The sequence below is a fragment of the Myotis yumanensis genome, unplaced genomic scaffold (genome assembly GCF_028538775.1).
Source record: "Myotis yumanensis isolate MYYU_CA2020_CCGP unplaced genomic scaffold, mMyoYum1.0.hap1 SCAF_2, whole genome shotgun sequence".
NCBI lineage: Eukaryota > Metazoa > Chordata > Mammalia > Chiroptera > Vespertilionidae > Myotis > Myotis yumanensis.
In genome coordinates this window covers 100318621-100331551 of record NW_027223753.1, presented here as the reverse complement: position 1 = coordinate 100331551, position 12931 = coordinate 100318621, and the positions used below count along the sequence as shown (strand labels likewise).

General features: G+C 47.1%; 1 protein-coding gene across 2 annotated transcripts in view; it reads left to right on the top strand.

Annotated features, from left to right (window-relative positions):
* The window catches only part of CCDC138 (coiled-coil domain containing 138), a 238756-nt gene that overhangs the window by 39838 nt on the left and 185987 nt on the right, over positions 1-12931 (top strand). For both annotated transcript variants that reach the window (XM_070405855.1, XM_070405854.1), the window contains exon 7: positions 9556-9675. In XM_070405855.1, coding sequence (XP_070261956.1) covers positions 9556-9675 — 120 coding nt within the window. The remainder of the gene's footprint in view (positions 1-9555; positions 9676-12931) is intronic.

The window sequence follows — 12931 nt, the reverse complement described above, 5'->3', positions numbered from 1 at the left end:
TTTTCTCTTGCTTGCTGCTTTTAAGATTCTCTCTTTGTCTTTTGCTCTTGGCATTTTAATTGCGATGTGTCTTGGTGTGGTCCTCTTCAGATTCTTTTTGTTTTGGGTTCTCTGCACTTCCTGGACTTGTAAGTCTATTTCTTTCACAAGGTAGGAAAGTTTTCTGTCATTATTTCTTCAAATAGGTTTTCAGTATCTTGCTCTCTCTCTTCTTCTGGCACCTCCATAATGCGGACGTTGATACGCTTGAAGTTGTCCTAGAGGCTCCTTACACGATCTTCATATTTTTGGATTCTTTTTGCTTTTTGTTTTTCCGGTTGGGTGTTTTTTGCTTCTTTGTATTTCAAATCTTTGACTTGATTCTTGCGATCCTCTAGTTTGCTGTTGGATCTCTGTATAATATTCTTTATTTCAGTCAGTGTTTGCTTAATTTCTAGTTGGTCCTTTTTCATATCCTCGAGGGTCTCACTAGATTTATCGAGGGTCTCACTAAATGTATCGGCGGTTTCTAGAAAATTCTTGAAAAACCTTATAACTGTGGTTTTGAACTCTATATCCTGTAGTTTGCTTTCCTCCATTTCTGTCATTTGTGACCTGTTTCGTTGTCTCTGCATTTTGGCTGCTTCCCTGTGTTGATAGAGTGGCTTTCTGTGCTAGGTGTCCTATAGGGCCCAGTGGCTCAGCCTGCCCAATTACCTGAGGTGGACACTCTTGGTGCACCCCTTTGTGGGCTGTGTGCACAGTCTTATTGTAGTTAAGCCTTGATTGTTGTTGGTATCACTGGGAGGAATTGACCTCCAGGCCAATTGGCTGTGACAATCAGTTGTCATTATGGTGGGAGAACTTCTGTGCTGGAGACACCCTTCTGGGGCAAGACTTGCTTCAGTGGGGCTTTGGTGCTCACTGAACCTGCCCCCTGAGTGTGTCCCTTATGGATCTGAGGAGTTGTAATCTGGATGGTCCCACTCAGACCACTGGGTACACTGGCTCTTGGATCTCTAAGGAGGTGCTAATTTAGCCTCTGCCTGAGGCTACCCAGCAGGAGCTACAGAGAGATCTGCAGATTCTTCTTTCAGGTTGAGGTTGGAGGTGCCCAGATGAGGCCCAGCTGTGAAGCAATGCAAGCTGCTGTGGGGCCTTGGGCCTTCTTTTGGATGTTCTGCGTCTGTCTGGCCCAGCTGCAGTTTGTTAGGTAATTTTAGATTGCAAAGGGCCAAGCCATTCATATGCAAAAGCCTCTGAGAACAGCTTGGGTGGGGTGGGGTCTCAGGGAATCTACAGGGTGGAACAAACAGCTATGGCTGATCCTCAGCCCTGCCCTAAGAGGCCCCAGGTCTCAGTGTCCTGGGGTAATCGCTGCAAGCACCTCCGAGAGAAAGCTGCCTTCGAGTTCTGCCTGATGCCAGACAGTCCAGTTTCTCCACATATGAGTCTGGGTCCCCAGAGACTCGCTCGGAACTGGAGTTCAGATCAGAGCTTCTGACTCCTCCCGATTGAAAAAGACAACCGCGTCCTCAGTTGCCAGCCCTTTCCATGTGCGCCTCTGTACCTCTGCACTTTACTTCTGCACCTCCTCTGAGTCTCAGTGTGCTTTTTTCTTTCCTTCTAGGTGTAGAATTTCCACTCAGCCAGCCTTCTGTGGTTCTGGATGATGTCACAAATGAAAGAAATGGAAGCAAGCAAACTTTAGTATACAGAGTTCAAAACCATACTTATAAGGTTACTCTCAAGTATTGTCTTTTAGTTATATTTTTGAAGTGCGAGGCAGCAATTTCAGGTTTTTACCTATGCCGCCATCTTGGTTTCTCCTCTAGCCTTTGGTATTTTAATTATGATGTGTCTTGGTGTGGGCCTCTTTGGGGTCCTCTTGTTTCGGACTCTCTGTGCTTCCTGAACATGTAAGTCTATTTATTTCACCAGGTAGGGGAAGTTTTCTGTCATTATTACTTCAAATAGGTTTTTAGTATCTTGCTGTCTCTCATCTCCTTCTGCCTCTCCCCCCCGCCCCCCCCATAATGCAAATATTGCTATGCTTGACATTGTTCCAGACTTTCCTTATACTATCTTTATATTTTTGGATTCTTTTTTTCCCCTCTTCTGATTGGGTATTTTTTGGTCCCTCATATTCCACATCGTTAATTTGAATTTCAGACTCCTGTACTCTACTGCTAAATCCCTGTAAATTATTCTTTATTTCACTTAGTGTATGGTTATTTTCTGACTGATCCTTTTGCATGATTTTGAATTTCTCACTAAGATCCTTGAGTAACCTTATAAGTATGGTTTTGAACTCTGTATCCTACCGTTTTCTAGCTTCCATTTCTTTCATTTGTGACATGTTTTTTGTCTCCCCATTTTGGCTGCTTCCCTGTGTTAGGTAGAGCTGCTGTATCTCCTGGAATTGATAGAGTGTCCTTGTGAAGTAGGTGTCCTGTAGTGGCCAGTGGCTCAGCCTCCCAAGTCATGTGAGCTGGGCACTCCAGGTATGTCCCTGTGTAGGCTGTGTACACAGTCTTGTAGTTGAGCCTTGATTGCTGTTGGCAGTCATTGGGAGGAATTGACATCCAGGCCAAATGGCTGTGTGGACCAGCTATGGCTCCAGTGGGAAAGCTGCTGTGCAGGAAACACCCCTATGGAGTAGGACTTGCTTCAATGGGGCTTTGGTGCTCATTGAGCCTGCCCCTTGAGTGTGTCACTTGTGGATGTGTAGAGTTATACTCTGGTATGATCTGAAGCTGTCCAACAGGTGCACTGGCTCTAGGACCTCTAGAGAGGTGCAAAGTCAGCCATTGCCTGGGACCAGCCAGCAGGTGCTATTTGTATTGGGCTTGGAGGTGCCCAGGCGAGGCCCAGCTGTGAAGCAAGGCAGGCTCATGCTAGTTCAGGGTCTTGAGCCTTTTTTTTTCATAAGTTTGGAGCACATTGCCCCAGCTGTAGCTTTTTTGAGAGAGTTTAGTAAAGTCTGAAGCCTGAGCAAGGACAGGGCATTCATATGCAAAAGCTGCTGCAAACATGTTGGGTGGGGCTGCAGATTGGATGGGATGGAGTCTTAGGGAATCACCATGGCAGAGCAAATGGATATGGCTGCCAGTCAGCCCTGTAACCAGAGAGGTTCCAGCATAGCAACAATGACCCTGCAGTCACCTCCATCTGGGAGTTGGAGTTTCTGTCCTGATGCCAGACAATCCAGTTCCTCCCTGTATGTTGCTGGGTCCCCTAGAGCAGTGGTTCTCAACCTTCTGGCCCTTTAAATACAGTTCCTCATGGTGTGACCCAACCATAAAATTATTTTCGTTGCTACTTCATAACTGTAATGTTGCTACTGTTATTTATCGTAATGTAAATATCTGAAATGCAGTATGGTTTTAGGCGACCCCAATGAAAGGGTCGTTCGACCACCAAAGGGGTCGCGACCCACAGGTTGAGAACCGCTGCCCTAGAGCCTCTTCTGGCACTAGGGCTCAGAGGAAGAGGGACTTTTTAAGTTCAGTTAATGTGCTGGCCCTTTAAGATGAATAGCTAGGTCTCCAGCAGCCTCCTTGTCACTGAGCCCCAATCTCCACTGGTTTTTATAGCCTGTAGTTATGGGGGCTTCTTTTCCCACCTCTGGAAACCTGAGCTGGCAGTCTGGTGTGGGAATGGGACCTCTTGTTCCTCACGGGGCGGCTTCCACAGAGACTATCTCCCTCCCAATTAAAAAAACAGCACGGGTGTGTTGGACCAGCACCATCTGTGCCTCCATCCCTCCTACAAGTCTCAACGTGATTTCTTCTTTACTTCTCTAGTTGTAGGACTTCCGTTCAGCCAGCTTTCAGGCAGTTCTGCATGATGATTGTTCTGTATTTTAATTGTAATTTTGATGTGGTTATGGGAGGTGGCGAGTATAGTTATTTACCTATGTCGCCATCTTGGTTCTCTCCAAAGGTACTTATCCCTATGCTTTTGTCTGATTTTATCCTGCTTGGGGTTCACTGAGCATCCTGAATTTATAAATTTATGTTTTTCACCAAATTTTGGAAGTTTGTAATCAAATATTTTTCTTTCTCCTAGTAAGAAATATTTCTTGCCCTGACCAGTTTAGCTCAGTGGATAGAGCATCGGCCTGCGGACTGTAAGTTCCCAGGTTTGATTCTGGTCAAGGGCATGTACCTTGGTTGTGGGCACATTCCCAGTAGGAGGTGTGCAGGAGGCAGCTAATCGATGTTTCTCTCGCATCGATGTTTCTAACTGTCTATCCCTCTCCCTTCCTCTATAAAAAATCAATAAAATATATTTGAGAGAAAAAAAGAAATATTTCTTCAAATATTTTTTTTTACTCCTAGTACTTTCTCTTCTTCTTTTGGATTTCCAATTACTCGTATGTTAGGCTTTTTACTATTACTACTAGAGGCCCGGTGCACAAAATTCGTGCACTTGGGGGGGGCGTCCCTCAGCCTGGCCTGTGCCCTCTCACAGCCCGGGAGCCCCGTGATCAATCGCCCCCGCAGAGTAAGGCCCCATCCTCCTGCCACAGCACCGCCACGGGGTATCCTGGGCCTCCCTGTTTGGTGCAATTGATTGTGGGGCTCCGCTATTGATTCACCCAAAGAGGTAGGCCCTGCCCACCTGGCAGGGCTCTGCAATGGATCGCCCCTGCAGAGGGAGGTCCTGGCCACCCGCTGCAGCCCACTGGTCAGTGGCCTAGGCCTCCCTCTTAGGGGTGACCATGGGGCCACCTGATTGATTGATCACTCCGCTGACCGGTGGCCTGGGCCTCCCTCTGCAGGGTGATCATGTGATTGATCATGTCCTCCAAAGGGAGGTCCCACCCTCCCGCTGCAGCCCACCAGTTGGTGGCCTGGGCCTCCCTCTTTGGGGTGATCATGGAGCCCACCAGTTGATCGATTGCAGTGGCCTGGGCCTCCCTCTGCAGGGTGATCATGTGATCAATTGCACCCCACAGAGGGAGGGCCACCTACCTGCTGTAGCCCACCAGTCGGTGGCCTGGGCCTCCCTCTTTGGGGTGATTGTGGAGCCCCCGGATTGATTGATTGCCCTGCTGGCCAGTGGCCTGGGCCTCCCTCTGCAGGGTGATCATGCGGTGATGGTTGGGCCCCTGACCAATTGCATCGCACCCGCCTTGGCTGGCCTGGCGCCAGTGGGTGTCATTGCATGGTTGTCCAGAAGGTCATCTGGACGGTTGTTTTGCTGTTTGGTCATTCGGTTGATTTGCATATTACGCTTTTATTATTATTATTACTAGAGGCATGATGCACAAAATCCCCTGATCAGCCTTCCTGCCCTAACTGGTTTGGCTCAGTGGACAGAGTGTTGGTCTTCGGACTGAAGGGTCCCAGGTTTGATTCCAGTCAATGGCACATGCCTGGGTTGCGGGCTCAATTCCCAGTGGGGGTCATGCAGGAGGCAGCTGATCAATGATTCTCTTGCATCATTGATGTTTCTCTCTCCCTCTCCCTTCCTTTCTGAAGCCATTTAAAAAAAAAGAAGAGTAGGTCTTCCTTCTCCCAGCTGCTGGCACTGGCTTCCAACCGGCATCCAGGATCCGGGCTGGCTCCTTTCGGCCGTCCGCAGGCACCCAGGAACAGGGCTGGCTTCCCCCGGGCCACCTGCAGGCACTCAAGACCTGGGCTGGCTTCCCCCGAGCCTCTCGCATGCACCTGGGACCCCGGCTGGCTGGTTTCTGGGCTGCCCACAGGCACCCGGGACCCGGGCTGGCTTCCTCAGGCCACCCTCAGGCACCTGGGACCCAGGCTGGCTTCTCCCAGGCTGCCTTCCCTGGGCCACCCACAGCACCTGGGACTCTGGCTGTCTTTCTCTGGGCCGCCCACAGGCACCCAGGACCTGTGCTGGCTTCCCTGGGCTGCCTGCAGGCACCCGGGAACCAGGCTGGCTTCCCTCAGGCCCCGGCTTCTTCAGGAAGGATGTCGGAATGACGTTTGGAAGACATCTGGTCTAATTAGCATGTTAACCTTTTATTATTATAGTCTAGAGGCACAGTGCACAAATATTCATGCACTGGGGGCGGACCCTCAGGCTGGCCTGACCCCTCTCACAGTCCGGGAGCCCTCAGGAGATGTCCTACTGATGGCTTAGGCCCGCTCTCCAGGGGAAGTAGGCCTAAGCCGCAGTCTGGCCTCCCTCTGTGGGAGGTGACCGGGCTGATCAGGGGTGGCACCGTCCCTATCACCCCACCGCCGCTGCTGCTGCCTCTGGCCTCCCTCTGTGGGAGGCGACCGGGCCGATCAGAGGAAGGCACCGCCCCATCACCCCACTGCTGCTGCCACTGCCGGCCGCCAGCCCTCCTTGGCCCTCGCAGCCACTGTGGCTTTGTCCAGAAGGACGTCCGGAAGACGTCCAGTCTATCCTGTCTAATTAGCATATTATCCTTTTATTATTATAGAATAGATTACTCCACAGATTTCTGAAGTTCAGTTCCCTTTTCCTCATTTTTTTTCCTTCTGTGTTCTTCAGATTTTATGTCTGTTTAGCTGTCTTTAAATTTACTGTTTCTTCTTTCATTTCTATGTCGCTATTGAGCTCAACTAATAAATTTTTTAATTCTGGTATGATAAAGTTCTGAAATTCCCAGTTATGTTCTTTTGAAAACTTTTACATTTTTCTCATGAGAATTTCTGTCTTTCCCTTTGCATTTATTTACAGTTACTTCATGAAACACAGTTAAAAATTCATTATGTGGATCATCTAAGGGTTGGTATTTTTCTTGACACTTAGTCATCTTTTTCTGATTCCTCTCCCCGCCCCAGTGACCCCCCCCCCCCAGCCCTCCCCCACCCCCTCCCCAGGCCCTCACCACCCCATTGGCCATGCAGATATGCATACAAGGTCCTTCGTTGATTACCTCCCACTCACCCACCCTCCCCTACCTTCCCTCCGAGATTCTGCACTCTGTTCCATGCTTTCATGTCTCTGGATCCACTCGGTTCATCAGATTATTTTGTTACTTAGATTCCACGTATAAGTGAGATCATGTGATACTTGTCTTTCTCTGACTGACTTATTTCACTTAGCATTAAGGTCCCTCCATGCTGTCTCAAAGGGTAAGAGATACTTTTTTTTTTTTTTTTTTTACTGCTGAATAGTAATGAGTCTCATTCATTAAGGAAAGCAACAAACAACTAAAGCCACATGAGCACTAAAATTCATGAGATCAGTTTTTAAAGGTTCCCTTAATCATAAAGTTTTCTAATGAAAACCGAAACCCCTTTTCTCCTGTAGCCTTTCCAGCTCACTATTCAAGAGATTTGAATACTTCTATTAAAGCAGTTTAGAAGTATATAGGAAGCCGACCTTATCCTTGAATGGTGACTTCTGCCCAGTATGCAGCCTCTCCTTCCTTTGTTAAGAATGCAATCCAAGTGAATATGCTGTGGGAAAAATAGTAATTTATATAGTGCCGCCCTCTGATAAAAGGGAAACAGCACTCAAAGCAAAAGGCCACAGAGGGCTCATTACAAATCCAGTAGGACTAAGAGAGGCCTTCAACTTTCCAAATAAACTTTGCAGCTGGATCCAGGTGGAACATTGCCCTGCAGTAAGGAGTAGTGTATATGCCAATGAGCGGACCCAGCTTCTAAGAACTGTTACAGTGGCTTCCTGAGTCATCTTCTCTCTCTCCCATTCATATAAGAGAAAATACACACCTTAGCCTTGATTCTCACTCTCCACAAATCCGTCTGTACAGAGGTGTTTGTTTCTAAGTCTAAAACCTCAGCACAGGGTTGAGACACTTCATGAAATGTCTCAACACAGGCCAGGGTAGTATGGTATTTTACTTTTTTTTTGATGCAATTGTAAATGGTATGGTTTTCTTAGTTTCCCTCTCTGAGAGTTTATTATTGGTGAATGAAAATGTAACTGTTTCTGAAAGGTTATTTTGTAACCTGCTACTTTACTGAATTCATTTATCAGTTCTAGTAGTTTTTTGGTGGAATCTTTAGGGTTTTTTATGTACAATATCATGTCATCTGAGAATAAAGAGCTTTACTTCCTCCTTTCCAATTTGGATGCTTTTGATTTCTTCTTCTTGTCTGATCACTATGGCTAGGATTTCCAGTACTATGTTGATTAAGAGTGGGGAAAGTGGATATCCCTGTCTTGTTATTGATCTTAAGGGAAATGTTTTAAGTTTATCCCTGTTGAGTAGGATATTAACTGTACGTTTGTCATATATGGCCTTTATTATGTTGAAGTATGTGTCCTCTATTCCCACTTTGCTGAGAGTTTTTAATCATAAATGGATGTTGGATTTTGTCAAATGCTTTTTCTGTATCTGTTGATATGATCATATGATTTTTGTCCATTTTGTTTGTCTCATGTATTACATTAATTGATTTGCAAATATTGAAACAACCGTCATCCCAGGAATACATTGTATAAAAAAGTGTATTTTTGATTATATCCTAAGTTATTTAAGGAATCATTTAATGCAATAATAAAATGACATAAACCTAATTTTTGCAGATTGAATTTTTAAACATGGTTTCACAAGAAGGAATGCTTGGAATCTCAGAGCTCTCCATTCTACTTTTATTCTTGTGTTTTGTTTTTTTAAAAAATATTTTATTGATTTTTTACAGAGAGGAAGGGAGAGGGATAGAGAGTTAGAAACATCTATCCGCTGCCTCCTGCACACCTCCTACTGGGGATGTGCCCGCAACCAGGGTACATGCCCTTGACCAGAATCGAACCTGGGACCTTTCAGTCCACAGGTTGACACTCTATCCACTGAGCCAAATCGGTTAGGGCTATTCTTGTGTTTTGTTTTCTTTTCTCCTTAGATTTGTCTGCTGTTTTAAGTATAAAGATACCTGCTATATTTTAATGGTGCCGATATGATTACTTGAAAGAAGGAAACTCACTTTTTTTCCTTTGTAAACTTGCTTTTTCAAATACATTAAGGATAGAGAGTAAGGGGTGAAAGAAACAACAAGTATTCATACTTTAAATTGAAAACATGCTATCTCATTTAAATGTAATTAGAGGGGAAATTGATTTGAATAATTTATAAAACTAATTAAGGAGAGTCAAAGCATCAGATACATTTTATTATATATGTTAATTTTTTGAGATGTAAAACAATTGTAGCCACTTTATGAGAACAAGAAATTATTTTCTGTCTGTGGACTATTTCTTCTACTTCTTAAGGGTAACTTAAATGTTAAATTTCAGTCTTTAAAGCTATGAATAACTAATTAGTCTCTTTGGAAGGATCTGAAATCTTTCTTTGTTTTACCATTCTGCAATGTCAAATAGAAATAATTTCATTGAGTTTCTGTGGTGGATTTTTCTAAGCAGAAGCTTTATTGCAGCTTAATATGTTTTAATAGGTATTTCACAATTGCGTTTAATGCTTGGTTAGTATTTTGATTGACTATACAGTTTTTATAAATTATTTGCAACATTAGTCATGTGTGCTTAAACATGCTGATAAAAGTTCTTTTGATTCAAGGAGTTCTAATTTTTAATTTATGTTTAGTACTGTTAGTGACAAGGAATCCTTACCTTATTTTTAAATAAAATATTTTTCCCTCCTAGCAACATGATGCAGAAGTTGCACACTTAACTGAGGTTCTCAAGGATAAAAACAAAGAAAGCAAGAGGCTAAGGTCTTCTTTTGATGCTTTGAAAGAATTGAATGATAACTTAAAAAAACAGGTAAGATCCATTTTAATATATATTAGATTATAAGACATTCTTGGTACTATATGGTTTATATTTAACAAATTATAAGTCAATCTTAGAACATCTGGCTAGAGAAATGTTTGATTAACTTTGCTTGTAGCTTTATTACAAAATACTTCCAATATAAAATATTCTTAAGCTTTTGCTTTCTCATCATCTGTTCTGGCAACCAGCTGAGAAGTTTGGCAAGTCGAAATTTTTAAAAATATAAAAGCAAGTACTATATTTAAAAACAAGCCAAAGGAAAAACCCCAATAACCTGGGGATTTTTAGCTGCTTTTACGTGCTTATTTAATATTCGTTCATTTTGTGGGTATCTATTAATATACTAGGCACTGTACTAGAAGGAAGTCTTTACATTGTTCATACTCTTGTGAGTATATTAGTAGACTGGTATCATATTGCACTGTAATTATTTATTTATACTAGAGGCCCGGTGCAAAAAAACTTGTGCACTCGGGGGCGGGGCGGGGGGTGTCCCTCAGCCCGGCCTGTGCCCTCTTGCAGTCTGGGACCCCTCAGAGAATGTCCACCTCCTGGCTTAGGCCTGCTCCCCGGGGGATCGAGCCTAAGCTGGCAGTCAGACATCCCTCTGGCAGCCTGGGAGCCCTCGGGGGATGTCCACTTACCAGCGGGGAGCAGGCCTAAGCTGCAGTCGGACATCCTTAGCGCTGCTGAGGAGGCAGGAGAGACTCCCACCACAACCACTCTTCTGGTAGCCGTCAGCCTGGCTTGTGGCTGAGCAGAGCTCCCCCATTGCCGCAGGGCGATCAGGGGGTTTGGGAGCACACTGACCACCAGGTGGCAGCTTCTGCATTGAGGATCTGCCCCCTGGTGGTCAGTGTGTGTCATAGTGACCAGTCATTCCCAGTGGTTCTGCTGTTAGGGTCAATTTTCACATTACCCTTTTATTATATAGGACTAGTGGCCCGGTGCACGAAATTCGTGCACGGAAGGAGGGTGTCCCTCAGCCCAGCCTGCACCCTCTCCAATCTCGGACCCTTTGGGGGATGTCGACTGCTGGTTTAGGCCTGATCCCAGGATGTCCGACTGCCGGGATCGGGCCTAACCCGGCATTTAGACATCCCTTTCACAATCCTGGACCGCTGTCTCCTAACCACTCACCTGCGTGCCTGCCTGATTGCTCCCTAACAGCTCCCCTGCCGGCCTAATCATCCCCAACTCCCCTCCCCTGCTGGCCCGATCACCCCCAAGGCTTTTATTAGTATAGATATGACCCTTCACAGAAAATTTCACTAACCCTGCTTTACAATAAGGGATTGATGATTGAATCATTGGGGCCAGGCACCAAGATTTCCTTTCTTTGAATAGTGGAGGGAATAATTATCTTGTCTTTAAATTGCCCTAAACATCAAATGAGATAATGACTTAGAAAAGCATAAAAGCACCATATAAAGACAACTGTCTTATTATATACTGAAAAGACAATAAAGTGGTAAAATGAAAAACACTATTTTTATTCTCCCCCTTCCTTCCTTTACAGCCTTTATTTAAACTTTGAAATTTAGAAAAATTTCACTCCTATTTTCATTTCTTTACATTCAATATTATTTTGTATTAGTTTCAGGTTTATTAATTACAGAATAGTGGTTAGACAACCATATACTTTACAAAGTGTTCCCTGATACTTCCAGTACCCACCTGGCTTCATACCATCATTACAACACTGTTGACTCTAGTCCCTATTTAAGTGACAATAGGTTTACAGGTTCCTTCCAATCTTCCTTTTGTGTTGCTTGACCTTCCTTTTCTTTCTCAGGTCTTCCCTTATTTTCTTTATATAGTATCTCAATTGGCCCTCAAAGCTCAGTGAAGGCACTGGGACACGCTTAACACATTTTACGGAGCAGGAAACTGAGGCCAATTCCAGTTGGTTATGGAACTGGACTCCTGGCGCAGGGAGCCCTCACAGCTGGCTCTCCGCCTTTCCTAAGGGACAGCCAGGGCAAACAGAACAAACCTCCCCATGAGGCTTCCAAGCCTCATTCTCGAGCACCTCTTCATCATGGATGCTCCACATTCTTTCCTCTCCCCCGCCTCACCCCCATTCTTTACTGCCCCCCCTTCTGGGGAGCAGGTGGTAGGCTTGCACTCACTGTGCAGGTGTGCACCCCCATGGGGTGGGCGAGAACTGGGGGCGGGGCGGGCGCAGGCTTAGTTTTGGGGCCAAGACGGGAGCAGGAGTCCTGGCCTCTCAAGTGTGCAGGCCGCAGGGAGGCCCGGTCAGCACCGGGAGCTTCACCAAACTGCTGCAGTGGGGTACCCAGCATGGGGCGCTCCTCCACTGAGGTGGTGCCACCCCTCCACCCCGCCTCAGGGCTGCGAGTCTGTGCCCCTCCGCCTGGGCGTCCTTCCACGCCTGCAGTCATCCCTGCAGTCATCGCCTCTTGTTTCCTGCCTATTGGGGCCAATACAGAACCTCACTCTCTGCAGGCGAGGCAGATCCCTGCCCGCCAGCACCCTGCCCAGGCCTGAGCCCCCCCGAGTGCACCCCACCTTGGCGCCGCTCTGCGCTCCTTGGGCCGCCCACCTGCTGGCCAGCCGCTTCCCCCAAGCCATGGTGCTTGCCCAGGATCGCCCATCAGGCGGAGGCCTGTGTGCGCGCCTGCAGACCCCATGGCCGCGGCTCCTGGCAGGGGCTTTGCCAAAGGTTCCTCTACCTTCAAGCTCTCTCCTCAGACTCCCAGGAGCTTGGCTCCCGCAGCCCAGCCCTTCCGTGGCTCCCTGCAGCCCTGCTCTACTCAGCTCTCCCGCCACCCACCTGCCAGGAAGCTGTCTGGAGCCTTGCTACGGGCAGTGTGGTTCTGGGGCAGGGGCTGGGGTGTGGGGAGCAGCTCCAGGAAAGTTTAGTAAACCCCCGGTCCCCAGCCCCTCTTTGAGCAGAGCCCAGGGCAGGCTGGGGGCCTGGGTCCAAACACTGCAGCTGTGGAGGCCCCGCCCGCCCAGGGCCACACACAGGGGTCCCGGCTGGGGGCGTGGTTTAGGCCGCTTGTTCGCACCGCCAAGCCCCCCCTCCGCCCAGGTCGCACACGGGTCCCCGCTGGGGGCGTGGTTTAGGCGGTTTGTTCGCACTGCCAAGCCCCCCCCTCCGCCCAGGTTGCACACAGGGGTCCCCGCTGGGGGCGTGGTTTAGGCGGTTTGTTTGCACCGCCAAGCCCCCCCCCCCTCCGCCCAGGTCGCACACAGGGGTCCGGCTGGGGGCGTGGTT